This window comes from Arabidopsis thaliana, chromosome 3 (genome assembly GCF_000001735.4).
Source record: "Arabidopsis thaliana chromosome 3, partial sequence".
NCBI classification, from domain to species: Eukaryota; Viridiplantae; Streptophyta; class Magnoliopsida; order Brassicales; family Brassicaceae; genus Arabidopsis; species Arabidopsis thaliana.
Window position 1 is genome coordinate 18,021,179 of NC_003074.8, and position 23,688 is coordinate 18,044,866.

Genomic DNA, 23,688 nt, shown 5'->3' on the forward strand with positions numbered 1-23,688 from the left:
TGGAGAGAAAATTCAATCTTGGTACGATTATAACTACGTAAACCAATAGTCGAGTCAACCTTGTAATGTAAATGTGTGGCACACAAGATTAGATTTGACTCGCAAGAATTCTAGATGCGAAAACCCTTTTGAATTGAAGCTTGATCTCTTGCAGAGATAGAGCAAATCTAAACAGAGAAAGTGAGAGAATTTTATTAGAAACTTAAGTCGAAACATCATGCGCTCTCTTAGCCAACATATTAGTGACTCATGATTCAAACACTTAAAATACATTGATAGTTACCACACAATACATTCAAAGTTGGGTGACACTAATCGAGAACAAGAACACAATAATCTACATAGAAGCAAAATACATGAAACAAACAACAAAGAAATGAGAGAGTGGTAATATGGTTCTATTACAAATTGGGAAGCCATTCACACCATTATTTGCATAGACACAATAATTAAAGACTAAATACTTAATCTTCAACTGTGGCTCTTTATCTTCTCCATCGCTTCAATGTTGCCTTTTGTTGTGTTTCCAATCAACCGAGACAAACCTAACAATGTCGTCTCCATAGAATTATCTTCTTCCATCGTCAATTTATAGAGCTTCTTCGCCACCTCAACGCCCCTTTCCCCTCCCTGGCCAGCCATTCCAAACGCGGGATTTAATTGGCCTACGACCGCTACGACGAAACAAGGGATAAAGATAACCGCGCCAAAACCAAACTTCATTATCCTTTTTCTCTTTGCATGCTTATACTTCTTCTCGAGCACTACTTCTAGCTCACGGATCTTTCCTAAGAGCATGACATGATCCCTGTAAACAGACTCATACTGTGTCGCGAACTCGTCCGTGTACATGAACTTTTCAGATAACTTCCTAGTCTTGGTGGTGACATGATCCCAGTTGGTGGTGACATGATCCCAGTAAACATTAACTTGACACACATATTGTGTCACGACCTCCTCCGTGTACATGAACTTTTCAAATAAATTCAAAGTCTTGGTGGTATTCTCTAAATAGAGATTAGCTATAGACTTTAGTCCTTCGTTCCAAGATACATGTAGGCCGTTTGTAGTAATGGTATTGGCCACATCTTGGTTTAGGACCTTTAGGTCAGCCAGAATCTTGTAGACCTCTTGAACCGATGGCATTGATATTATATTGGAGCTAATCTAGAAAGGAAAACAAAACAAAACAAAATCAAGAAAATTTAAAGGCAAGATAGTTTTTGCATACATCAAGTTTAAAGTTAGCATCATAAAAATTAGCAATCAAGCTTAAGTTGTTTGAGATTTATTATAATACCGTGTGAATATAACATAGTAATAATATTTAAAGGCAAGGTCCATGAGATGATCAAGTTGAGATTGGGTTGAAGGAATAGAAAAATTAGCTCAACTTTGGATAAGAATCTTGCTCAAGATTAGAGAATGTTGTGTCACCGATCTACAAGTATTAGCTACTGGATAATCGTTATATAGCAACAAAATGAAAAGTCAGTCAACCTTGAAGCAACGCGGAAATAATGTAGATCTTGTCACGTCTCATAATGTGGAGAAGAAAATTTAATATTGGTATGAGTATAAATGTACTTAAATCCAATAGTCAAGTGGACCTTGTAAATGTTTGGCAAAGAATCAGTTTTGTTGCTATTTTAGATGAAATAAGTTTACTAAGAATAAAAAAATCGACGAAAAAAAATTATAATTCAACAAACAAAAAAATAAGTAAACACTTTCAAAAATTTGACTACATAAAAAAACAATTAACAAAATATAAGTAGACTATTTTAAAATAAATCAAAAGAAATAAATTTAATTGACAAAAATAAAATTTAACTCGACATTTTATAAATAGATTTTATGATAAGACAACGTAGAATAAAGTAAGTCTACGGTGAATAAACAAGTCTACACATTAAATTAAAAATTGATAAACAAAAAAAAGTAAGTCAACAGTTCAAAAGATTTACTATGTTATAAATCAACTGGCCATAACATAAGTCAACTGTTTTAAATCTAGTCGACGGAGACAAAAATTAAATCAACAAAAGTGAAAAATAATTCGATAGTTCAAAATATCAACCTTAAAAATAAATCTATATAGAATAAAATAAGACTAACAAAAAATATCAAAAATATATGTACACAGATTTTTACTTTAATAAATATAAATTATATAATTTTGAATTACTTATTCTTGAATAATTAATAAATCTAAATACTATTATCAACTTATATAAAAAAAATTAAACGAGATAGTGATTACTTTAAATATAGTATATTAATTTTGTTAATTATTTATTATTAAATTAAATAATTACGAATTTTAGTTAAGTTATCAATTATTTAATTTATTTTTAGTTAATTTATTTAAATAATTTATAAATAAATAAAAAGATTATTATGGTTATTGAATGTAGTTTTCAAAATAGTATAACAGTGAATGTAGTTTTCAAATTTTTAATAAAATTTAGAGTATTTATAAAAATTTCAAAAAAAAAGGAAGTCTATTCGTTTTGTGAATAAGATAAACTTTTTTTTTATCCAGTAATAAGATAAACTTTTTAACTACAAAAAATAAACTAAATAATAGAAACTAACCGTTTTATTACCGCGACAAAAATGAAACTAACGACCAAAAACAGAGTTGTTGTTGTTTTCTTTTTTTCTTTCTAAATACTGTAAGATTAAAAGAAGAAGAAAGATTCGATTTGCTAGAAGATTGTGATTATTTCCCAGACATTTACAACTTACAAGGTTGGCTTGACTTCTGATTTGAGGTTACAACCTTAACCACATTGCATTTTCTGTCGATACAAAATCGGATGTTTCTCCTCGTAATTTCCAAGTGAATCCTCGCAGTTTCTGCTCCATATTGCATTTTCTGTCCATACAAAATCAAATGTTTTTCCTTGTAATTTCCAAGATTAAATCTTCGAGGTTTTGGTTACTTGTTTTATTATTGTTCCAATTATTGTTATTTGGCAAATTATTTCTTAAATTTAATTTATCGATAAATATATATATATATAACAGCCAAAAACAAAGTTGTTTCTTATTCTGTCGTCATGGAAGATTCGATTCAAGAGAGCATGTTTACCCATGATATTATAAAGTATCATAGACTTAAATCAATTAAAAAGTTAATTTTGGGGATCATTTTTCTTTGATTTGGATCACTCAGTGATCTATTTGACACCGTTAATTTCTCAAAGTTTAAATTATTAAATAACTAATGCTAATGATATTTTATGAAGTTCATTGATAAACATGCTCTTTATGATGCTTCTAAACCGATGTGACAACAAGATTGAGTCTATGCCACACATTTATTTACAATGTTGAATTCTAATAAAATCGTAAACCGTTGAATTTTCTGTCCGCGTTGATAAAATCAACTGTTTTCTCCACGTACTTTCAAGGTTGACTGACTTTAGGTTTTTTTTTTTTTTGCTTATATATTACGTAATAGTTGTAGATCAGAGACACAACATTCTCCTGTCTTGAGCAAGATTCGTAACCAAGTTCAAGTAATTTCTCTTTCTTCAACGTCATCTCATTTTGATATTTGTTATATCTTCCTTGTATTTAAGTATTCACAAGGTTATATTCACGGAATTGAATTAGTCTTAACAAATGGACCCTTGTTAAGCTGCTAATTTTCAGTGATATTTACTTACACTTGGTGTATGCAAAATATTCTGAAATCTTTGTCTTTAATTTTCTTCCTTTCCAGGCTAGCTCCAGCATAATATCAATGGCGGCGTTGGTTGAATTTATCTCTGATCGTGTCCTGAGTTCTTGCAAATCCGCTTGCAAAGAAGATCCAAAGCTCAGATCCTATATTTCTGCGCTTCGCGAACGAATGGACAAATTGATGGAAATTAAACGGTCACCGGTCGAGGAAGCAAGACTGGAAAACCATCCAAGGAGGACTCAATCATTAAGATCATCGACTTTTTAGCTGTCTCAAGCCAAGATGTGGTCAAGATCATTAAAGAAAGCAATTATGATTTCTCGAAGAACAAAGACATAAAGTCTGTGATTGATCTCTATTTTGAGAGTACCAACAATACTTTGAATTTAGTCAATACCGTCGAGAAATACGTAGCGAAAGCAAAAACCACCACGTTCAACATTTGACTTGCGATCCGACAGTTTGAAAGAGAGTCGAGGGACACGGATTTTGGAGGAAACAATAAGTACGCGGGAACGTTAGAGAAGCTGAATAAGGTTAAAGCTCTGGGAGATCTTTTTGGTGACGAGTTCACGACTCAGTACAAGGCTATCTACGACGAGCATCAGATGCTTTTAAACAAGTCCCATCACATGCAACTAGAGCATGAGAAGAAGCATAAGAATGACAAGAAATCCAAGAGATTGGGGTATATTTTTTTCGCGGCTGCACTTTTATCTGTTCTCGCCTTATGGATTTATCTTGGAGCAGTCTCACTTGTGGTAGCAGCTAAGGTTGTGATTGAAGTGGCAACACCGAGTATTGCACCTTTATGGAAATGGGTCACTGAGATCCTCGAGGACTCTGAGTCTGAGATTGCTTACAAGAAACTTACTGATTTGTTTCGATCGATGGATAAAAATGCAAACCTCAACATCGAATTTGCAAAGACTTTTAAGAGCCTAGTTGAGACGTTATTAACAAGGATCAAGCCGATCTTGGAGACTGTAGATTATGCTGTGGAGCAAAGAGAAGAGGAGACCGTGAAACTTGTTAGCAAGAAATCATTAAGGATATTGAAGGTTTTGCTGACAAAATCGAGGAAGTTGGTACAAATGTGGCTAGGTGTAGCAAAGTGGTCGCTGAGGGAAGAGTTGATGTTCTGGAACACATAAGCAATTTAGCTTACTTGAAAGGAGAGTGGTGACTATCAATGTACTATGTGGTAATACTTTTATATTCATGTTTGTTGTGTGCAAGACCCATATTTTGAATGTTTGAATAATGAGTTACTTTGTACTTGTATGATCATTGCATTCTATATCCAAATCTCATTTATTATGTTACTGATAAAAAAGTAAATGAGGATTAATCGAAACCGACCGTTTTATCACGACAACAAAGATGAAACTTAAATAGACCGTTTTAATACAACTGAAACAGAGTGACGAAATCAAAACTGCCAAAAACAAAACTGTTTCCTCTTCTTTACAAGATCTTGTTTCACTTCTAAAATTTAAGATCATGTTGCCTAGAAAACCAACTGATCAACATAGCTAAGACGAAGCTCAATGGGTCATCAATGTCCGAAAATCTCTCGATGCAGAGTTCGAAGAACACGATAACGAACAAGTCATCGTAAGCATTTTCAATGTTCCTAAAGCGCTAATGAGTAGCCATCCAGATTCATACACACCTCACCGAGTTTCAATCGGACCTTATCACTCTCTAAAACCTGAGCTTCACGAAATGGAGAGGTAAAAACTCATGATCGCTAGTAAATTCCGAAACCAATCTAAATCTTTCAAGTTTCATGATCTTGTAGAGAAGTTACAATCCTTGGAGATCAAGATTCGAGCTTGGTATATTAAGTACAATGCTCTACTTGTCGTGTAGTTGGAGTACCTCTTTCTTTAGTTGTAAAAAATAAGATAGATCATAACTCAAATCTCCAAAAACCCATAGATCAATTAGATTGTGAACAAGACAAAAAAAATAAATGCAGGGAGAAATTATAAGTGTAACTGCAGTACCAAATTAAAGAAGATGATTGTCATAATAGTGAGTTCATGGTACAACCTATTTCCTAAGATGTTAATATGGTGATTGGATTATATCTAGTTACCTAACAACCTTAAGGTCCTTCCAGTTGTGCCGGAAATGACCGAAGCCTAACCAGCAGTTCTCAACTCACTTTCCAGTATGGCCAACTCCCTCTGCAAAGAATGTTACATACGGAGACAGAATCGATTAAATCTAACGAGGAAAAATCTATCTCATCCATAAAATGTAACAAGATCAAGTCTATCTCATCCACATATGTACAAACATTCAACATCATCAATCAATCTTATGACTCACCTATACCTCCACGTGCCCACAAAGATCTCAGTCCGTCTCACTAGTAGAAAATAATGGTGGAGTCATTGCCGGTTTAGCAGCGGATCTCATGATGTCAATCGTCTCAACTGCAGCGGATCTCATGCAGGATTTTAAAACACTCGTTAAAGAGACAAAGAGTGTCAGTTAAAACACTGGAATTGTTTTAGCTGATGGGAGACAAAGAGTGTCAGTTAAAGAGGGATCAGTGAGGCTTGGGCCGAATCTGACACTAAAATCAAATCTACAACTATCAAAAACTTATGGAACAACCTTAACGACTTCTTGTTCCAAACTGCCCGCATATCTCGCTAATATACTCGGGTGCAATTGCTTCAGGACTGATCTGCGGCGATGGAATCTGGACCATCCCATCCGCTATTCTTTCAATATTAAGAATCAATCTACCCATCTGTATGTACTTTGGACCATCCTAGACATTGTTATCATGTTAAAATTTTGTTGCATTATAGCAAAAAATAGAGTTTATCCGTCTCACTCTATCTCATAACATGACATTTTAAGTAGAAGAACACAGAATTATACCAATAAACATCTTCATGTGTGTGGCATAAAGTCAAACAGTCAATGTTGACCTACGAAACTTTAATTGGGCTTCTTCTATAAGCTAGAATTGTCACGAGGGAGGAATGTTTTCAATATTACTAGCACTTTGCTATCGTTTTTGGCTCCAAAAGGTGTTTGGCGATGACAAATGCATTACATTGATGTAATGAGATTTTGTTGATTGCGCATTCGTTCCCATTTTGTATGTGACTTTTTTTTTTTTGAATGGTTAAATCTAATGAATCATTCCGAAAAAAAAAAAACAATCAATCACAACCTTATTTTTCTAAAAGCAAATGAAAATGTGATATGCAATACAATTCTTATATCCCTAAATTTTAATACAATTATAATATTATTAAAACGTAATAAGTCACAAGAAAAAAGTATTTTTTCACAATATAAACATTATTACGAATTTGTAACGATTTGTGAATGGTTGGAATACAATCGTCACAAATTTTATTTGTAAGAAAAACATCATAAAAATTGAATCAAATATATCTATTAACCATTTTCGTTACAAATAGTTAAAACAAAAAAAAAAGTTTAAAAAAAACTCTCAATAACAGACTAACATCGTCATAATTTGTGACTAACATATCGACTTAATTTTAGTAACTCATTATTACATAACTACAGTCTCAAATGGTCACAAGTGATGACTAAAAATTTGTTGCATATTCGTAACAATATTACTCAAAACTAATGGTATTTTGTGACTATCATAATGCTCCAATTCCATCACCCACTATAATATATTAGTTTCAAATAGTCCCAAACTATTACTAAAAAAAATCATCGGATATGGTTAAAATTATAAACTAAAAACATAACCTCAAAACACTATTCTTTATTAAATTATTGTCATAAACATACATATTTCTTATAATAATATATATCTTAGTTATAAATTATAATTCATCTCCATTCTTACAACACAATCACAAATTTGACGATAACTAGCAGAGAATGTAAGGATTTGACGATTACTCTCATATGATAACCTCTATACAGATGATTTCAGGCTCTCTGGAAAGGTAAGATTCAATTATTATTTTTCTGTAAACGTGATTATAAAAGGGTAAAGCCCTGTTCTTTTCATTGTCGCTGCATCAGCGATCGGCGACCAAGAATTATAACTGAGTTGAGACACGTGTCTATGGTGAGTAACACCGGCAACACCATTAAAACAGTCGCAGCGACTCCTTTTCACCATTCCAACTGTCGCTCATTTTTCCAGCGACAACGGCGATACCCGTGGAAGTGATCGCATCGACTCTTTTTTAATTATTCTCCATTTATGTGGAAATTCTGGTCGCTTAAAGCTATCGCAGCGATTTTAAACCGAACAGGGCCTAAGCCGTTTTTCTAGAAAACGGTTCAAATAGCTTGACAAAATGCTAATTGTGTATCACACCTATACTCGTGATAATTTATATAAAAATAATTTCATTCATATGTTAATATAAATGACATGTTTACTTAGTCTATATCAAAATTATAGAACAAATTTCGAGAAACAGAAGAAGAGAAGAAGCCATGAAGCTAACTAGTACAGTCACAAAAGGACGACACCGTTTCGAAATTGGGCCAGAGACAAAACTAAACTGGATCTTAAATCAGCCCAAGCCGTTAACTATAAATTTGTTACATTAGTCACGGACTCACGTGTCACGTCCTTCGAAAACAACGTATCCGCACGTGACATCGCCACCGGCCTTTTTTTTTTTTTTTCACACCGCACGAGGAAGTTTAGGTTTCTTCAAAATCACAAAACCAAACAACAACAACCAAAAAAAAAAAACTCAAACCATTTTCTCTCTAACTTCTCTGTCATTTCTCTCTCTAGTGGCAAAGTATGGCGGATTGGGGACCTGTTGTAGTCGCTGTGATACTGTTCGTGCTTTTGACTCCGGGACTTCTCTTTCAGATTCCGGCGAGAGGTCGTGTTGTTGAATTTGGTAATATGCAGACTAGTGGAGCGTCGATTCTCGTCCACACCATCATTTTCTTCGGTCTTATAACCATCTTCACCATCGCCATTCGTCTCCATATCTATACCGGTTAATTTCACCGTACCGGATTCGTAACTTCCCCCGGTTGTCTAGTTTTATGGTTTGTTTTGGATTTTGTTTCTTCTCTGTGTCTTGTCAAAACGTTATGAATTTGTGAATCTGAATATGCATTAAGTTAATTTCAAAATTCGCTATGTTTGATTCTCGGTTTGGTTTAAATCTGGTTATGGCGTTGATTTGAATTTGATGGTAGGCACTAGGCAGTTAGCCTTAGTTTGGTTTATTGGTATTCGAGTTCAAATTGGAATTGAGTACTAAAATGCTCTGTTACTCATTTCTGCATCTTGAGTTCTTATGGATTTGCTTACGAAATGTTCAATTTTGTTTGGTCTGGTTCGGTTCGTTCTGAAACGAATGTCGAGAGTCTTTTGCTTGACTCGAAACTTGCCTTGTGTCAGCGTGTAGGGGTTTGTAAGAATAAAATGGGCTTTAAAATTAAGTTATTAATGGGCCAACACATGATCCACCAAGAAGAAGTGATCCGGTTGCATCTTAGATTCTCATGTGATGTGATTGAACGTTGAAAGTGCACAGAAGTAGACCTGTTTAAAGATGTTTCACACTTTCACTGCGTACTATGTAACTAGTGGAGTCAGTCCCGTCATGCGTATGAGTAAAGCGCGTCGATACCACGGGAACACACAAAAACATGTCACCCTAGTAAAAACTGTGTTCGTTAGCTCATTGTAAATTGCAGTATATGGCATAAACAATTGTTTCTACAAATTCCAAGAATGTAAGAATCAAGACAATAAAATGTGACTATATCAAGAACTTAACTAAAGTTTCATCCACTTAAATGAAAAAGTTGATTTGGATAGAACAAAAGACGTAATATTCGATGTGTTCTCTCTCTCTCCCATCTTTACTTTTATTGACTTTTTATTTTCACTTTAATGTGTGATGTAAAAATAAAAAGTAATTATTTGTTCAACCCTAGGTGAAATAAAGGACGACCCAAAACAAGTGACGAGAGAGCAGAGAGAGCTTCTTCTTCCGGACACTGAACAGTGAGAGCACCCATCTCCAACCTCTTCCTGTAAGTTTCCCCAACTACTCTGTTTCTTAAATGTTCTGCGTTCTTTAAAACAAAGTATAGAAGATTTAGGTTGTAAGATCGATCTCGTTTGATTTCAAACTCACTATCTGAAACTCTTTGATTACAAACCCATCTTCATAATCTCTGTAAAAATCAAACATGCAATTCACTTAATGGTGCAAAAACCCCAGAAGAGGGAAAAAGGAATCAAATTTAGTTTATAAAAGCAGTGGAATTGAGTTGCATTGTTGAAATATTCAAAAGCAAGATCAGATTTTTGATAAAGAATTTCACTTTTGATTGCAACTTATAATCAAGGAACAAGATGGGAAGCACTGTGATTTTAAGCTCAGATGATGAAGATTCAGATATTAGTGAATCTGAAATGGATGAGTATGGAGACAAAATGTACCTAAACCTTAAAGGTGGGAAGCTGAAAGTGAGACTCTCTCCTCAAGCTTTTATCTGTCCTTATTGTCCAAACAAGAAGAAAACTAGTTTTCAATACAAAGATCTTCTTCAACATGCTTCTGGAGTTGGTAATAGCAATTCTGATAAAAGAAGTGCAAAGGAGAAAGCAAGTCACCTTGCTCTTGTCAAATACCTTCAACAAGATCTTGCTGATTCAGCTTCAGAAGCAGAGCCTTCATCAAAGCGTCAGAAAAACGGAAACCCTATTCAAGATTGTGATCATGACGAGAAGCTTGTGTATCCTTGGAAAGGTACACACTTTAAAGGTTCTTACTTTTCTCCTTAAGATTGTACTGCAATGTGTGTTTAGTGTTTGTGTATATGTGGTTGAAACAGGTATTGTGGTGAATATTCCAACTACAAAGGCACAAGATGGTCGATCTGCGGGCGAGAGTGGATCGAAGCTAAGGGATGAGTATATTCTAAGAGGATTTAACCCGACTAGAGTTCGTCCTTTATGGAACTACTTGGGACATTCAGGAACAGCTATTGTGGAGTTTAACAAAGATTGGAATGGACTTCACAATGGTCTTTTGTTTGACAAGGCTTATACAGTAGATGGTCATGGGAAGAAGGACTGGTTGAAGAAAGACGGTCCCAAGTTAGGTCTTTACGGTTGGATTGCTCGTGCTGATGATTATAACGGTAATAATATTATTGGAGAAAACTTGAGGAAGACGGGTGATCTGAAAACTATAGCTGAGCTTACGGAAGAAGAGGCGAGGAAACAGGAATTGCTTGTGCAGAACCTGAGACAACTTGTAGAAGAGAAGAAAAAAGACATGAAGGAGATTGAGGAGCTTTGTTCAGTTAAGTCAGAGGAACTTAATCAGTTGATGGAAGAGAAGGAGAAGAATCAGCAAAAGCATTACCGTGAGCTGAATGCTATACAAGAAAGAACAATGAGTCACATTCAAAAGATAGTTGATGATCATGAGAAATTGAAGAGGCTGTTGGAGTCAGAGAGGAAGAAACTCGAAATCAAATGTAATGAGTTGGCAAAGCGCGAAGTGCACAATGGAACCGAGAGAATGAAATTGTCTGAAGATCTTGAACAGGTATCCATTTACTCTCTGTATCTCTCTTTTCAAGATATATGTTCAAGAAATAATTGGTTTTTTTCTCTTATCAGAATGCATCTAAGAATAGCTCTCTTGAACTAGCTGCCATGGAACAACAAAAGGCAGACGAGGAAGTTAAAAAACTTGCTGAAGACCAAAGGGTTAGTGACTTTCTTCTTCTTTGTAAAAATGGTTGGGCTTATTTTCGTGATTACTGAGAAAATTCTGTACCTAACAGAGGCAAAAGGAGGAGCTTCATGAGAAAATCATAAGACTAGAAAGACAGAGAGATCAGAAACAAGCGATTGAGCTAGAAGTTGAGCAGTTGAAAGGACAGCTCAATGTGATGAAGCACATGGCATCAGATGGCGATGCTGAAGTTGTGAAAGAGGTGGACATCATCTTCAAAGATTTAGGTGAGAAGGAAGCACAACTCGCAGATCTCGATAAATTTAACCAAACTCTTATCCTTAGAGAGCGCAGGACCAACGATGAGCTTCAAGAAGCTCATAAAGAATTGGTAAACGTATGTATCATTCAAAGTGTTGTTCTTTTCAATCACATCGAAAAGCTATGAGAAAGCTTGACATTTTACTAAAATCTTGGTTTTGTTTGTTTCATGTGCCTTCATAGATTATGAAAGAATGGAACACAAATATCGGTGTTAAGAGAATGGGAGAGCTCGTGACGAAACCATTCGTGGATGCAATGCAGCAGAAGTATTGTCAGCAAGATGTGGAGGACCGAGCAGTTGAAGTTCTCCAACTTTGGGAACACTATCTCAAAGATTCAGATTGGCATCCATTCAAGCGGGTCAAGCTCGAAAATGAAGATAGAGAAGTGGTAAGACCGCCTTCTTGACTCTGTTTGTTATGTTGAATCTCTCTGAAAGATTAAAAAGCTTTTTTGGTGTTGTTGTTAATTGTGTTTAGGAAGTGATAGATGATAGAGACGAAAAGCTGAGGGAGCTAAAGGCAGATTTGGGAGATGGTCCTTACAATGCGGTCACGAAAGCTTTGTTGGAGATAAACGAGTATAACCCGAGTGGAAGGTATATTACAACAGAGCTATGGAACTTCAAAGCAGATAAGAAGGCTACACTTGAAGAAGGTGTCACTTGTTTACTTGATCAATGGGAAAAGGCGAAACGCAAGCGTGGAATGGCTTAGAGGTTTAACCATTTTTGATAACCGAACAAAAATATGTTTTCATTTGCAATTGTTATTTGCTAATATAGGATTTCGATTGATGGTTTGCAGCTGCAAGATGATGGACATGGGACTGAATAAAAAGCCGATGCGGTTTTTAGTTGCAGAGAAATGTGTTTGGTTTGACCAAACTTTGGTGGATTCTGTTTGTTTTTCTTCTCAGAACTTAGTGAATAATTGACACAACTTTGATGTCTTGCATCGGTTCTTTTCATTGTAACATTTGTAGGAGTTTGGCCGCTTTGGACAATAAGAAATAAAAATATCATTGTAATATAATTCACATGTAAAACAACTAGATTTGGCCTCTCTTCTGTCTCATATCTTAAGCATGTCATTTAGAACCTTTTATTGTAAAAACAAACTTTGTCATGAGTTACTTTTTGTAGTCAAATTTGATATTGACCCCTTCCTTATTATGCTAACACTGTTTTCATCTTATAACCCTATAAATCTAAGTTTCGTGAATATAGCCAAAATCATCTACATCATTGCAAAGAACCTTAAAGGAGAAAGAAGAAAACCGGCTTGAGAGAGATGGAAAACAACTCAGGAGCTATTCTCTTTGTGATCTTAGCTATGACCATTGTTCTTCAAGTGAGGCCAGGGTTCTCTCAAGCACTCCCTACGATCCCCGGACTTTTCCCACCGGGTCTTCCTATTGATATCATAAAATGTTGGTCATCTCTCTTTAACGTCCAAGGATGTGTACAAGAAATCTACAAATCGATATTTTCTGGTCAGTTTGCTAGCATTGAAGCCCCATGTTGTAAAACGTTTTCAGCTATAGATACAAACTGTTGGCCACATATGTTTCCATTGAACCCATTCTTCCCTCCTATTCTCAAGAACAACTGCGAGCGTATTGCTACGACTCCATCATCAACACACAAGTGAAGGCTACACACAAATGTTGCGAGCCAGTTGTTAGCTTCGAGGTTTAAGAAGTTCTTTTATCGATTTGAGAGATCACAATGCCCAATAATCCAAAATTCTCCTTGCAGTAATTTTTTTTTTTTTGTAATCTTTAGCTTAAAATAAACAAAGCTAAGCTTTTTGATGTACTCGTATGTGTTTGCCATGTAGTTTGTTAAAAGAGTGGTTATAACATAAACAAAATTTTGTTTGCGTTTATATATGAAAATATTGTTCTTACACTATGGAATAAAACATATTTCAGCATTTAAAATTTGTAAAAACGACGAACACGAACGCATATCAATACCATACCAAAAAGATTATATCGTACATGAAACTTGTTGCAGACAATGGCATGACTAATGGGCCTCTATTAACTTAGCCCATAAGGCCCAATAAAACTTTCCAAATAGTTTCATTTTTCAGATTTTGAAGAATCTCCCGACGACTCCTCTCTGTCTCCTCCTCCGGGAAGCTTTCTGTCTCTCTCTCTCTCTCTCTACACAAGACCTTGAAGAATCCGATTCCATAACAATGGCGACTTCGTTAGCACGAATCTCTAAAAGAAGCATAACATCGGCTGTTTCATCGAATCTGATTCGGCGTTACTTCGCCGCGGAAGCAGTAGCGGTGGCGACGACGGAAACACCTAAACCGAAATCGCAGGTGACGCCGTCGCCGGATCGGGTAAAATGGGACTACAGAGGCCAGAGACAGATAATTCCTCTGGGACAGTGGCTACCGAAGGTAGCTGTAGATGCTTACGTGGCACCTAACGTTGTGTTGGCTGGTCAGGTCACCGTCTGGGACGGCTCGTCTGTATGGAACGGTGCCGTTTTGAGAGGAGATCTTAATAAGATCACCGTTGGATTCTGCTCAAATGTCCAGGAACGGTGTGTTGTTCATGCTGCGTGGTCGTCGCCTACAGGTTCTTGTTCTTTGTCATTTTTTCGGAATTTGAGTCTCTGTATGGTTCCATTGTAGCTTCTAGTTTGAGTTCTGGATATCCAATTGCTGTAGTTACTGCTTGCTAGCTAATGGAATCATTGATATTGGAATTTAGGGTTTTCATTTTCATCTTCCATTTTGATTATGGAAAATGTAGAGTCTCACCTTTAAGGAGATTTTACACTTTTATCTGAAGTAGTGAAGTGTAAGTAAGCATATTTGTTTGGAGTGAAGATGTCCCCAGATCAAGAATCATGAATGATATTTGTTCAGTAAAGTTAATCTTCAGAGCATTTTGCGTTTAGCTAGACAAGGATGCATAGAATTGCGTAGTTCTTTAGGTGATTAGTGATATTGGAAGCAAGAAACCCATTGATGATATGTGCTTGATTTTAAAATTTAGGTAATTCAGGGGTTGAATAGATTAGCATGGTGGAGACCATCTTGTTTAGTTGTAGAAAGTTGCCTAGCAGCTCTGGAGAAGTTTCAGGAACTATGTCATAGTAAAGATTTTTAGTTATGCGGAGAGAATTTTGCAGAAAGTTGATATTATATTCAGTGGTTGGAACCGAGATTCTGAAGCTGCGTCAAGCTGAATGAACATAAGCGTCTTTTAGTCTTACCAAGGTGGATTCCGTGTCAAAGTCTTTAGTTCAACAGCCTCCTGGTTTGATTAAGCTGTAGTTTACAACTAGTACTTAATTACTTGATTCACCATTTTTTCGGGTTAATAGCTCTGTATTATCAACCAGTCTTCATGCTTTTTCTATACTAACATCTTGAAGGATAGAGCATACTGTGGTGCTGCTTTTGAATTTTGATATGATAGATAAAAATCTGATCTTAGAAGATACTTTCTACTTTGATTTTTTTCAGGATTACCAGCACAAACATTGATCGATAGGTACGTGACAGTTGGTGCATACAGTCTTTTAAGATCATGCACTATCGAACCAGAATGCATCATCGGGCAACACTCAATCCTAATGGAAGGTTCACTGGTCGAAACCCGCTCAATCCTAGAAGCTGGTTCTGTTTTACCACCTGGCAGAAGAATCCCATCTGGTGAACTATGGGGAGGCAATCCAGCAAGGTTTATTCGAACACTCACCAATGAAGAAACCTTAGAGATCCCGAAACTTGCTGTTGCCATTAACCACCTAAGTGGAGATTACTTCTCAGAGTTCTTGCCTTACTCAACTATCTATCTAGAGGTTGAGAAGTTCAAGAAATCCCTTGGAATCGCCATCTAGAAAGCTTCTTCCAGGTTTCTGGCTACTTCCCTCATTAAGAAAGCTTCTTCGTTTTCGGAATTTGATCTGAATAAGTAGCTGCGGAACAAGAAAAAGAGCAGAGCTGTGTTTCAAATGTTGTCTTCTCTGTTTGTTTTGTTTAAGTTCATATCCTTGTGTTCAAACTTTCTATGAAGATGATAATGGTGAAAACTGGAAAGTGTAAAACTTCTTTCGTCTCCCCTCACAATTGGAAAAGCTAATAATCTCGTAGTGTTATAGAATTAAACATCTCGTACTAAAATATTTTCATCTTCAATTTTTATTGTGTTGCTTTGGGCGAAAAGCCAATCACTGAAACATTACAGAAACTGAGAGACGCAACTAAAATATGTAGTACCAAATTATTCCAATATCTCTAGAGAGCACAAAGCTAGTTCCCTCCCTTAATAAACCCTGAGAATTTATGCATGACTTCAATAGCATTATCACATTCAGGTTTCAACAAATGAAAAACATGATCTTCTCCTTCACTCTCCACCACTTCAACCTCTCCTTTCCAACCAGACTTCTCAAGCTTAGCCGCGTAACCCCAACCCTGCCTCACCAACGCATCTTTCTCAGCCACCATTACCAAAACCTTACCACAACCCAACCCAGACAAATCCACCGACTCTGATTGCACCACGTTGAGCAACGGATCATCTGTTCCATCTTTGCTATTAGGACTTGCCATCATCCAAAACGCCTCTATCTTCATCCTCAACGTTTCATCTTTCGTATCCTTCTCGTCGATTGGTGTTTTCGACCAGAAGTAAGGATGAAGCAAGATGATTCCAGAGATTCCTGTATCGTTCAAACCAGGACTGAGTTTCTCTTTCGCAGCTCTCATCGCCATGTGATGCACGATGTTTGCTCCTGCACTGTCTCCGGAGAGGAACACTCTGCTGAAGTCAGCATGTTTGTTTAACCAATCTTCTTGACCAGATCCAGTGATATGGGTGAATACCCATTTGAGAGCTGTCCAAGAATCATCGAACGGGACGGAGATCGGATGCTCCGGTGCACGACGGTAATCAACAGAGACCGCTACACAGTTCGACGCAGAGACAGACGTCGTGAGGAAAGTGTGGTAAGTTGGAGAGAAAGCTGTCTCAATGATGAATCCTCCACCGTGGAAGTAAACGAGGAGAGGGAGTTTCGAGTCGGTCTCGGCGGCGGCTTTCTCCGGGAGGTAAATACGGACGGATAGGTTGTTGTCGGCAGAATAAACAACGTCCTTGGAAACGACTCCGTTTTGTGGTTCGGAAGAAGGTGGGACGGTGGCTTCACCCATGAGTCGCTCGATGCGGCCACTCTTGTAGATTTTGAGCAATGGAGAGCAGTCGACGGCGATCTCGGAATCCATGGTTAGTTGATTGGTTGGTGAGTTATGATAAGATTGGTGTGTGTGATTTATATTGAGAATGGAGTCTTTATAACTCTATTGGAGATTTTGGTATGGTTGAGACACGTGAGTTGTGTCATTCCATTCTTACACGGAAGATATGTTTGCCACACAATTCAAAGCACACATATGGCAGTTGTTGACTATGTGACAACGACTGGCACCTCTCTTTTTTCCTTTTTTAGTTTTTTTGTTTGTCTTTGGAGTTTGAACTTTGAACATTCACTTTTATTTCCTTTTTTGTCTATTTAGTCTTTGAAGTTTGATCCCTTTTTTTTTGTCTCATTTTAATCTTTTTTTCTCTATTGACTACATTTTTATAGGTTTTGTACTATATTTTAAATAAAAATACTAGATGAATTTTAGTGGATCTTGGTCTATTTTGTTTGGTTTGGTTGTACCATTGAGTAATGTTACCATTTATTTAGACAATCAATCAAGACGTTAATTAAGTGGAAAAACAAAAATCAAGATTACAATAAAAATATTTAGTGGGCAGAATTAAACATCTCTTATTAGCAATACAATTGAATATAATGATGTTGTAAGCAACATGCAAATTACTGAAACATTAGAGAAAGTGAGACAGTGACACATCTCAAACACCAAACTAAAAAGCACAATGTTACTTGTCTCCCTTGATAAACCCTGCGAATCTGTGCACGAGTTCATGAGCCTTTTCAGAATTAGGATCCCTCAAATGAAAAACATGACCTTCTCCCTTAGTCTCCACCACGTCCAGTACTTCTCCGTTCCAACGGCTCTTACCAAGCTTCTCCCAGTAACCCCAACCTTGCCTCACCAACGCGTCTTTCTCAGCCACCATTACCAAAACCTTACCACAACCCAACCCGGACAAATCCACCGACTCTGATTGCACCACGTTGATGAATGGATCATCTGATCCATCTTTGCTATTGGGACTAGCCAACGTCCAGACCGACTCGATCCACGTCCTTATTGCTACATCCGTCGTCTCCTTGTCGTCGACTGGGGTTTTTGACCAGAAATAAGGATGAACTAAGATGATTCCAGAGATTCCTGACTCGTTCAAAGACTCGGGACTGAGTTTATCTTTCGCAGCTTTCATCGTCATGTGATGCGTTATGTTCGCTCCGGCGCTATCTCCGGCGAGGAACACTTTGCTGAAGTCGGCGTGTTTGTTCAACCAATCTTCTGAGCCAGATCCGGCGATGTGGGAGAAAACCCATTTGAGAGCTGTCCAAGAATCATCGTAAGAAGTAGGAATCGGATGCTCCGGTGCACGTCGGTAATCCACGGAGACCGCTACACAGTCTGACGCTGAGACAGCCGCCGTGAGGAAAGTGTGGTAAGTCGGGGAGAAAGCGGTTTCAACGAGGAATCCTCCGCCGTGGAAGTAGACGAGGAGAGGGAGTTTTACAGAGGCTTCGGTCTCGGCGGTGGCGGCTTTCTCCGGGAGGTAAATGCGGAGGGAGAGGTTGTTGTCAGGAGAATAAACGACGTCCTTGGAAACGACTCCGTTTTGTGGGTTGGAAGAAGGTGGCACGGTGGTTTCACCCACGAGTCGCTCAATGCGGCCACTCTTGTAGATTATGAGCATTGGAGAGTAGTCGGCGGCGATCTCGGAATCCATCGTTGGTTGAGATTGAGAGAGTATGATTGTGTGTGGGAGAGATATATTATAGTATTGAGAATGGTGTCCAAAATGTCATTGTTTACACTGAAGATATATGCCACACAATTCAAAGTACATGTCAGTTATTCTACGGTGCACCTTTTTTCCTTCTTTTTAATTTTCTCTACTTGTCCTACTTATATAGTTCAATAAAATATTTAATTTTTAATATTAAACTAGTTAGGAAGAGACAAGTGTAAGGAATTGACTTCTAATTAGTATATCAAAAATTATAATTAGGTGAGTATCTCAACGAGATATCTCCAATGGAAATGCCCTCAGTTAGCGTTAAAAAATAATAACTACAAGACTATTTCCAGTAACATGCCAACATGTCACGAGTCTAGACGCTTAGATGAGAATCTGAGATAAAGCCTCAAGAAGAACAAAGGTTATCCGCTAGAGTCTCCGACTCCGATGAAAGTTATCGTCGGAAACATCATCCAACCAATGATTTCAATAACAGAAACGAGATATATTACAATGTTCTATTAGAGAAAATGAATATAGCTTTGTTTTGTTTTAGTGAAATCTTTTGAAATGGAAGTAAAATCTTCTTGTACTGAGCGTTCTTGAGGTTGGTGCGCTATGTAAATCCTAGCTTACTTACCTAATGAAACACTTCTATCAGTAAAAGAAGAGAAACATAGTTAAGTGAAATGGATAGATAGAATATTCTTTCTTAATTAAAAAAAAGGGATGTATATTTCAAACGACTTATCTTAGATTGCGTAAGACACTTTTTACTGGATGAAATCTATCTTAACCAGGATTATTAATGATCGTCGCGTTATTTTTGGCCTAGTCAACGGTTATATATGTGTAAAATATCCGGTCAACGTTTTTATCATGTTTTATTTAGCCTCATAAAAAGTTCACGTATTAAATAACTATTTTTTGAAAGTTCATGTATCAAACGACATTTTTCTCAAAAAATTTACGGGATAGCTGTGAAATTGGGGAGTGAGCGAGAGCCCCGCCTTTGAGTTTCTTCTTTTGGCACCAAAATTTTTGAAATCCCCAAATTTTAGGTTTTCGAATTTCTCTCAAAAGCTCTGAAATTTAGTTTTTTTTTTTTTTGGTTTACCCTTTGATTCGATTCTCCTTTATCACTCCCATCAGCTTTCTCCTTTATTCACCACTGTTTCAGTTAGTCGTCGTCTCCACATGGCGACTGAAACCCTAGAATTGAAAACACCACAACTAGCAGATACTGTTGCTGTTACCGAGAAGGACACAGAGACGAAGAAGAAGGATGAAGTAGAGAAAGATGAGGCCATGGAGGAGAAAGGAGAAGAAATTGATGGAGAAAAAGTTAAATCGCCGGTGACTCCAGTCAGTGAGAGACCTATAAGGGAGAGGAAGAGGACTGGCCGTTACGTTATAGATACTCCTCCTCGATCCTCCGGGAACAAGCCTCTGTCAATTACACAGGTATAAATATGTAAAGTTGCTTCCTTTATCAATTTTTGGGTTGAGTTTTGGACATTGAATAGTTCTAGTTTCGTTTGGTTGTTTCAGGGTCGTGGAACACGGCTTAAGGAAATTCCAAATGGTATGTTAATTTATCACATTTGGTGATTTGGGTTCTTTATCTTATTAGATTTAGATTTGGTGTTACTCTTTGAAAGCCAAATTTAGTCTGATAGAGTTGTTAACTGTTTCAGTTGCTTATAAACTGTCCAAGAGAAAACCTGATGACAACCTCTTCTTACTTCACACCATTCTTTACGGCAAAAAAGCAAAGGTGCTTCATTTAGTTATGTATAAGAAAGCTGTCTCGCTCTGTTTATATGATATGAATATTATCTTGAAGTTTCACTTTTTGTTCACTTTTTCCAGAGTGAATGATTGATTACTCAAGGGTTGTGTTGAAAAATGCTGTGCAGGCACAGATGCTAAAGAAAAACATTGGTCAGTTTTCGGGTTTTGTATGGTCAGAGCAAGAGGTAACTGTACACCATCTCTTAGATATTTAGTTCCATGGATGTGTATGATGATGAGCCTTGTTTTGAGTGTGGTATTTAAATGTTTTCCAGGAGGAGAAGCAAAGAGCAAAAGCTAAAGAGAAGCTTGATAAATGTATCAAAGAAAAGTTGATTGATTTCTGTGATGTGCTTGATATACCAGTAAACAAAAGTACTGTGAAAAAGGTAAGTGATATGAATATTTGGTCTATCTATATATCTATTTGTGTCTTTCTCGATTATTTATTCATACATCTGTATCCTTCAGGAAGAACTGGCTGTAAGAGTGCTTGAATTTTTGGTATGTCCCAAAGCAACAAGGGATATTCTACTTGCTGATAGTGAAAAGGTACTCTAACTTAGCAGCTGAATCTTGTGACTGTTCTTCATTGTTTTTTATTCAGTATGGGGTATTAAATTGCTATCTCCTTTCTTTGAATACATGATGTAGGAAACTAAAAAGCGCAAGAAGAGCACATCGAAGAACGTGACCTCTGGAGAATCATCACATGTCCCAGCTAAGGTTTGTAATTGTTAACCTTTCTCTTCTTTATAGTTTGTAGTCATTGACCTGATTTGTTTATTCTAGACTCGTGGCTGGTAAAATTAGCTCCGTTTCTAGTTTTGTAATCAAGTTTGTTGTTATGAACCATTAGGTCTCTATGGTATGAATATCTTTGTCTGCGCTCCCTTATCAGTTACTGCAACTCACATTATGAATGAATTTCGAGATTGCATCAATGCGTTATAAACTGGTGTTTTCTTATTTCATAATTTTTTAGTTGTACTTACAGCTGCCATTTGGTATGCAGTAATTATTAAGCAATGTATAATACCATAATGAGAAAATTTGGGAATAGTAGGAAATCTAAGATAAGTTCCATGGCTTGGTCACTTTTAATTGGCTGGTTTTTAGTCAACAAGGGTATTATTAGGCCGCTCAGTGAAAGTATTTTGGATAGTCTTAGCACTAGCTTAGTACGTTATTTACTCAATGGCATTCCCATGTCTTGTTATTTGGTGATCCCCCATTTAGCTCCTTGTGTGATATGGCTTTGAACCTTCTCTAAACCGTAAGATTCTGCGAGAAAACAAAACATGTGGAGATTCTAGCAAAAGTCTCTGTCTCTGCGTGGCTTGATTTTATGTGAAGAAAGTTGCATAAACAATTACTGACTGTGTCTGTTATTCTGTTTGATATATACAGAGGAGAAGGCAGGCGAAGAAACAAGAACAGCCAACTGAGACTGAAGGAAATGGTGAGTCTGATGTTGGTTCCGAAGGAACAAATGACTCTAATGGAGAAGATGATGTAGCTCCAGAGGAAGAAAACAACAAAAGTGAAGATACTGAAACTGAAGATGAGAAAGATAAAGCCAAGGAGAAGACTAAGTCAACCGATAAGAAACGCTTGTCAAAAAGGACTAAGAAGGAGAAACCAGCAGCTGAAGAGGAGAAATCTATTAAAGGTTCTGCAAAATCTAGTCGAAAGTCCTTCAGACAAGTCGATAAATCAACTACATCATCAAGCAAGAAGCAAAAGGTTGATAAAGACGATTCCTCTAAAGAGAAAGGCAAGACACAGACAAGTAAACCACAGGCAAAAGGATCCAAAGATCAAGGTTTGTTTCGAAAGCTTAAATATCACACATTTTCATAGTGTATTGAATCTCTCTATTTCTTTGATTGTGGCCGGCACAGGACAATCCCGAAAGAAAGGTAAAAAAGAACCCACAAGAAAAGAACTGCATGTAGTGGTGACCAAAATTCTGAAGGAAGTAGACTTCAATACGGTGAGACTTCAAAAGTTTGAGAATTTACAGATTATAAAGCGTATACAAAACCTTTGAACTCAAAGACATTTTGAATTTTGTTTCCAAACAGGCAACTCTATCTGATATTCTACGGAAGCTTGGTATGTTTCTGTAAAGCTTTTCTCTTATTCTCAATCCATAATAGTTATCGTCTTCCAAATCTTCAGGAAACGTTTATCATTGAAACATTCTTTTCCTGCTTGTGATAATACTAGGGAGCCATTTTGGAATTGATCTTATGCATAGAAAAGCAGAGGTGAAGGATATCATTACAGATGCCATTAACGAAATGAGTGATGATGATGATGAGAAAGAGGAAGACACAGAGGATGAAGGTGAGAAAGAGGGAAAGGACTAGTTTTGTCTTTCTTCTCTTTCCTACAATAAGAAAAAGAAAACATAACCGAAGAGACGGTTTAACTTAACCTTCCATGTGTGAATCATAGGATTGTTTGTATGTTTGGTGTAATGTGTAATCTGTTAGGCTCATGTAGTATCAGGTAATGTGGTTGGATACTTTCTGGATTAGAATTAATTTGAGATGTATTTGTAAGGACTTGCAATCTTTCTTCACTTTAGCAGCACACAAGTGACATGGATAAATATTGTTGTGTTTCAAAAGAGGAAAAGAAGGGTCGTCCAAGAGATCAGCTCCAAGTCGATCAGAGAGCCAATAATTCCTCTCAAGACACGCCCACGAATGAATTCACAAGTAATCTCTCGTGTTATGGGATCTATTGCACTTATTTTTGATTTTAAGAGTCATGTTAACTTTTGTGTCATGTTTATTTTACCACCCTATAATTAGCATGTTCGTTTCGTCACCACTGGCGGTTGCGGCAGCACACCATTGACGGTTCAGCAAAACGTTTATCATAAACATTTTATTTAGCTCCTCAAGAAGTTAAAACGTTTATCATGAACATTTCAGTCCCTGATCTTCTTCTCCATCTCCAACCCATGTTTGGAAACCATGTGTGCGGTTCTCTCAAGCTTAGTTCTGCACTCTTCTCACGCATTTAAAAAGTTAAAACTTCTTGAGGAGCTAAATAACACAATAAAACCACACAATCGACGGTTCAGCAGCACAAACAAATAGTTGAAGCGTATGTGACAACAAATATGCTTCATATAGTGTGCATGGTTTGGTTTTATTGTGTTACTTATTATTATACCCTTATTGAACACCCGTATTTTTTTTTTATTAATAATTTTGAATTGTAACGCTT

The 23,688-nt window shown here is 36.8% G+C and overlaps 8 protein-coding genes and 1 pseudogene across 14 annotated transcripts; 6 read left to right on the forward strand and 3 right to left on the reverse strand.

The window, feature by feature from the left end:
* Positions 1–177: 177 nt before the first annotated feature.
* AT3G48640 (uncharacterized protein) lies at positions 178–1,470 on the reverse strand (the record flags this gene model as incomplete). 3 transcript variants are annotated; one of them, NM_001339376.1, is made up of 2 exons in its annotated part: positions 178–1,167; positions 1,301–1,470. In NM_001339376.1, the coding sequence occupies one exon, from the start codon at positions 1,144–1,146 to the stop codon at positions 472–474; it is 675 nt and encodes a 224-aa protein (NP_001325918.1). The 3 variants fall into 3 exon arrangements, with proteins under 3 accessions (NP_001325918.1, NP_001319710.1, NP_190433.1); NM_001339375.1 differs by having other exon boundaries at positions 184–1,167; positions 1,395–1,437; NM_114723.1 differs by lacking the exon at positions 1,301–1,470 and having other exon boundaries at positions 472–1,146.
* A 2,011-nt stretch (positions 1,471–3,481) lies between these two features.
* Positions 3,482–5,057, forward strand: AT3G48650 (annotated as a pseudogene). Of its 2 annotated transcripts, one of them has the most exons (2): positions 3,482–3,527; positions 3,734–5,057. The 2 variants fall into 2 exon arrangements; another variant differs by having other exon boundaries at positions 3,482–5,057.
* A 3,423-nt stretch (positions 5,058–8,480) lies between these two features.
* On the forward strand, positions 8,481–8,955 carry AT3G48660 (transmembrane protein, putative (DUF 3339); the record flags this gene model as incomplete). Its single annotated transcript, NM_114725.1, has 2 exons — positions 8,481–8,685; positions 8,891–8,955. 2 exons carry the CDS (start codon positions 8,481–8,483, stop codon positions 8,953–8,955), a joined length of 270 nt encoding a protein of 89 aa, NP_190435.1.
* A 535-nt stretch (positions 8,956–9,490) lies between these two features.
* Positions 9,491–12,887, forward strand: IDN2 (XH/XS domain-containing protein). Of its 3 annotated transcripts, NM_001339377.1 has the most exons (9): positions 9,491–9,528; positions 9,638–9,736; positions 10,055–10,458; positions 10,544–11,265; positions 11,340–11,429; positions 11,507–11,794; positions 11,902–12,111; positions 12,201–12,439; positions 12,528–12,887. In NM_001339377.1, exons 3-8 carry the CDS (start codon positions 10,062–10,064, stop codon positions 12,435–12,437), a joined length of 1,944 nt encoding a protein of 647 aa, NP_001327083.1. In that variant the 5' UTR covers positions 9,491–9,528; positions 9,638–9,736; positions 10,055–10,061; the 3' UTR covers positions 12,438–12,439; positions 12,528–12,887. The 3 variants fall into 3 exon arrangements, with proteins under 3 accessions (NP_001327083.1, NP_190436.2, NP_974403.1); NM_114726.6 differs by lacking the exon at positions 9,491–9,528 and having other exon boundaries at positions 9,575–9,736; NM_202674.3 differs by lacking the exon at positions 9,491–9,528 and having other exon boundaries at positions 9,690–9,736; positions 10,062–10,458.
* A 126-nt stretch (positions 12,888–13,013) lies between these two features.
* On the forward strand, positions 13,014–13,373 carry AT3G48675 (egg cell-secreted-like protein (DUF1278); the record flags this gene model as incomplete). The annotated part of the gene is made up of 1 exon (NM_148865.1): positions 13,014–13,373. One exon carries the CDS (start codon positions 13,014–13,016, stop codon positions 13,371–13,373), a length of 360 nt encoding a protein of 119 aa, NP_680118.1.
* A 383-nt stretch (positions 13,374–13,756) lies between these two features.
* On the forward strand, positions 13,757–15,863 carry GAMMA CAL2 (gamma carbonic anhydrase-like 2). The gene is made up of 2 exons (NM_114727.4): positions 13,757–14,322; positions 15,219–15,863. The coding sequence occupies exons 1-2, from the start codon at positions 13,929–13,931 to the stop codon at positions 15,593–15,595; spliced, it is 771 nt and encodes a 256-aa protein (NP_190437.1). The 5' UTR covers positions 13,757–13,928; the 3' UTR covers positions 15,596–15,863.
* Positions 15,864–15,867: 4 nt separating this feature from the next.
* Positions 15,868–17,056, reverse strand: CXE12 (alpha/beta-Hydrolases superfamily protein). The gene has a single exon (NM_114728.5). It carries the CDS (start codon positions 16,980–16,982, stop codon positions 16,008–16,010), a length of 975 nt encoding a protein of 324 aa, NP_190438.1. The 5' UTR covers positions 16,983–17,056; the 3' UTR covers positions 15,868–16,007.
* Positions 17,057–17,469: 413 nt separating this feature from the next.
* CXE13 (carboxyesterase 13) lies at positions 17,470–18,701 on the reverse strand. The gene has a single exon (NM_114729.3). The coding sequence runs from the start codon at positions 18,634–18,636 to the stop codon at positions 17,647–17,649; it is 990 nt and encodes a 329-aa protein (NP_190439.1). The 5' UTR covers positions 18,637–18,701; the 3' UTR covers positions 17,470–17,646.
* A 795-nt stretch (positions 18,702–19,496) lies between these two features.
* On the forward strand, positions 19,497–23,190 carry AT3G48710 (DEK domain-containing chromatin associated protein). Its single transcript, NM_114730.3, has 11 exons — positions 19,497–20,112; positions 20,200–20,233; positions 20,346–20,425; positions 20,568–20,627; positions 20,718–20,831; positions 20,914–20,994; positions 21,097–21,168; positions 21,853–22,267; positions 22,347–22,438; positions 22,530–22,560; positions 22,675–23,190. The coding sequence occupies exons 1-11, from the start codon at positions 19,846–19,848 to the stop codon at positions 22,815–22,817; spliced, it is 1,389 nt and encodes a 462-aa protein (NP_190440.1). The 5' UTR covers positions 19,497–19,845; the 3' UTR covers positions 22,818–23,190.
* The last annotated feature ends 498 nt before the right edge of the window (positions 23,191–23,688 follow it).

Excerpts from the sequence above, each read along its gene's own strand:
- IDN2 (NM_001339377.1), top strand. The coding sequence starts at position 10,062 with ATGGGAAGCACTGTGATTTTAAGCTCAGATGATGAAGATTCAGATATT. Across the intron at positions 11,266-11,339 it reads TGTCTGAAGATCTTGAACAG|AATGCATCTAAGAATAGCTC; the intron begins GTATCCATTTAC and ends TTCTCTTATCAG. Across the intron at positions 12,112-12,200 it reads AAAATGAAGATAGAGAAGTG|GAAGTGATAGATGATAGAGA; the intron begins GTAAGACCGCCT and ends AATTGTGTTTAG.
- AT3G48710 (NM_114730.3), top strand. The coding sequence starts at position 19,846 with ATGGCGACTGAAACCCTAGAATTGAAAACACCACAACTAGCAGATACT. Across the intron at positions 22,268-22,346 it reads AAAAGGATCCAAAGATCAAG|GACAATCCCGAAAGAAAGGT; the intron begins GTTTGTTTCGAA and ends TGGCCGGCACAG. Across the intron at positions 22,439-22,529 it reads AGGAAGTAGACTTCAATACG|GCAACTCTATCTGATATTCT; the intron begins GTGAGACTTCAA and ends GTTTCCAAACAG.
- CXE12 (NM_114728.5), bottom strand. The coding sequence starts at position 16,982 with ATGGATTCCGAGATCGCCGTCGACTGCTCTCCATTGCTCAAAATCTAC.
- CXE13 (NM_114729.3), bottom strand. The coding sequence starts at position 18,636 with ATGGATTCCGAGATCGCCGCCGACTACTCTCCAATGCTCATAATCTAC.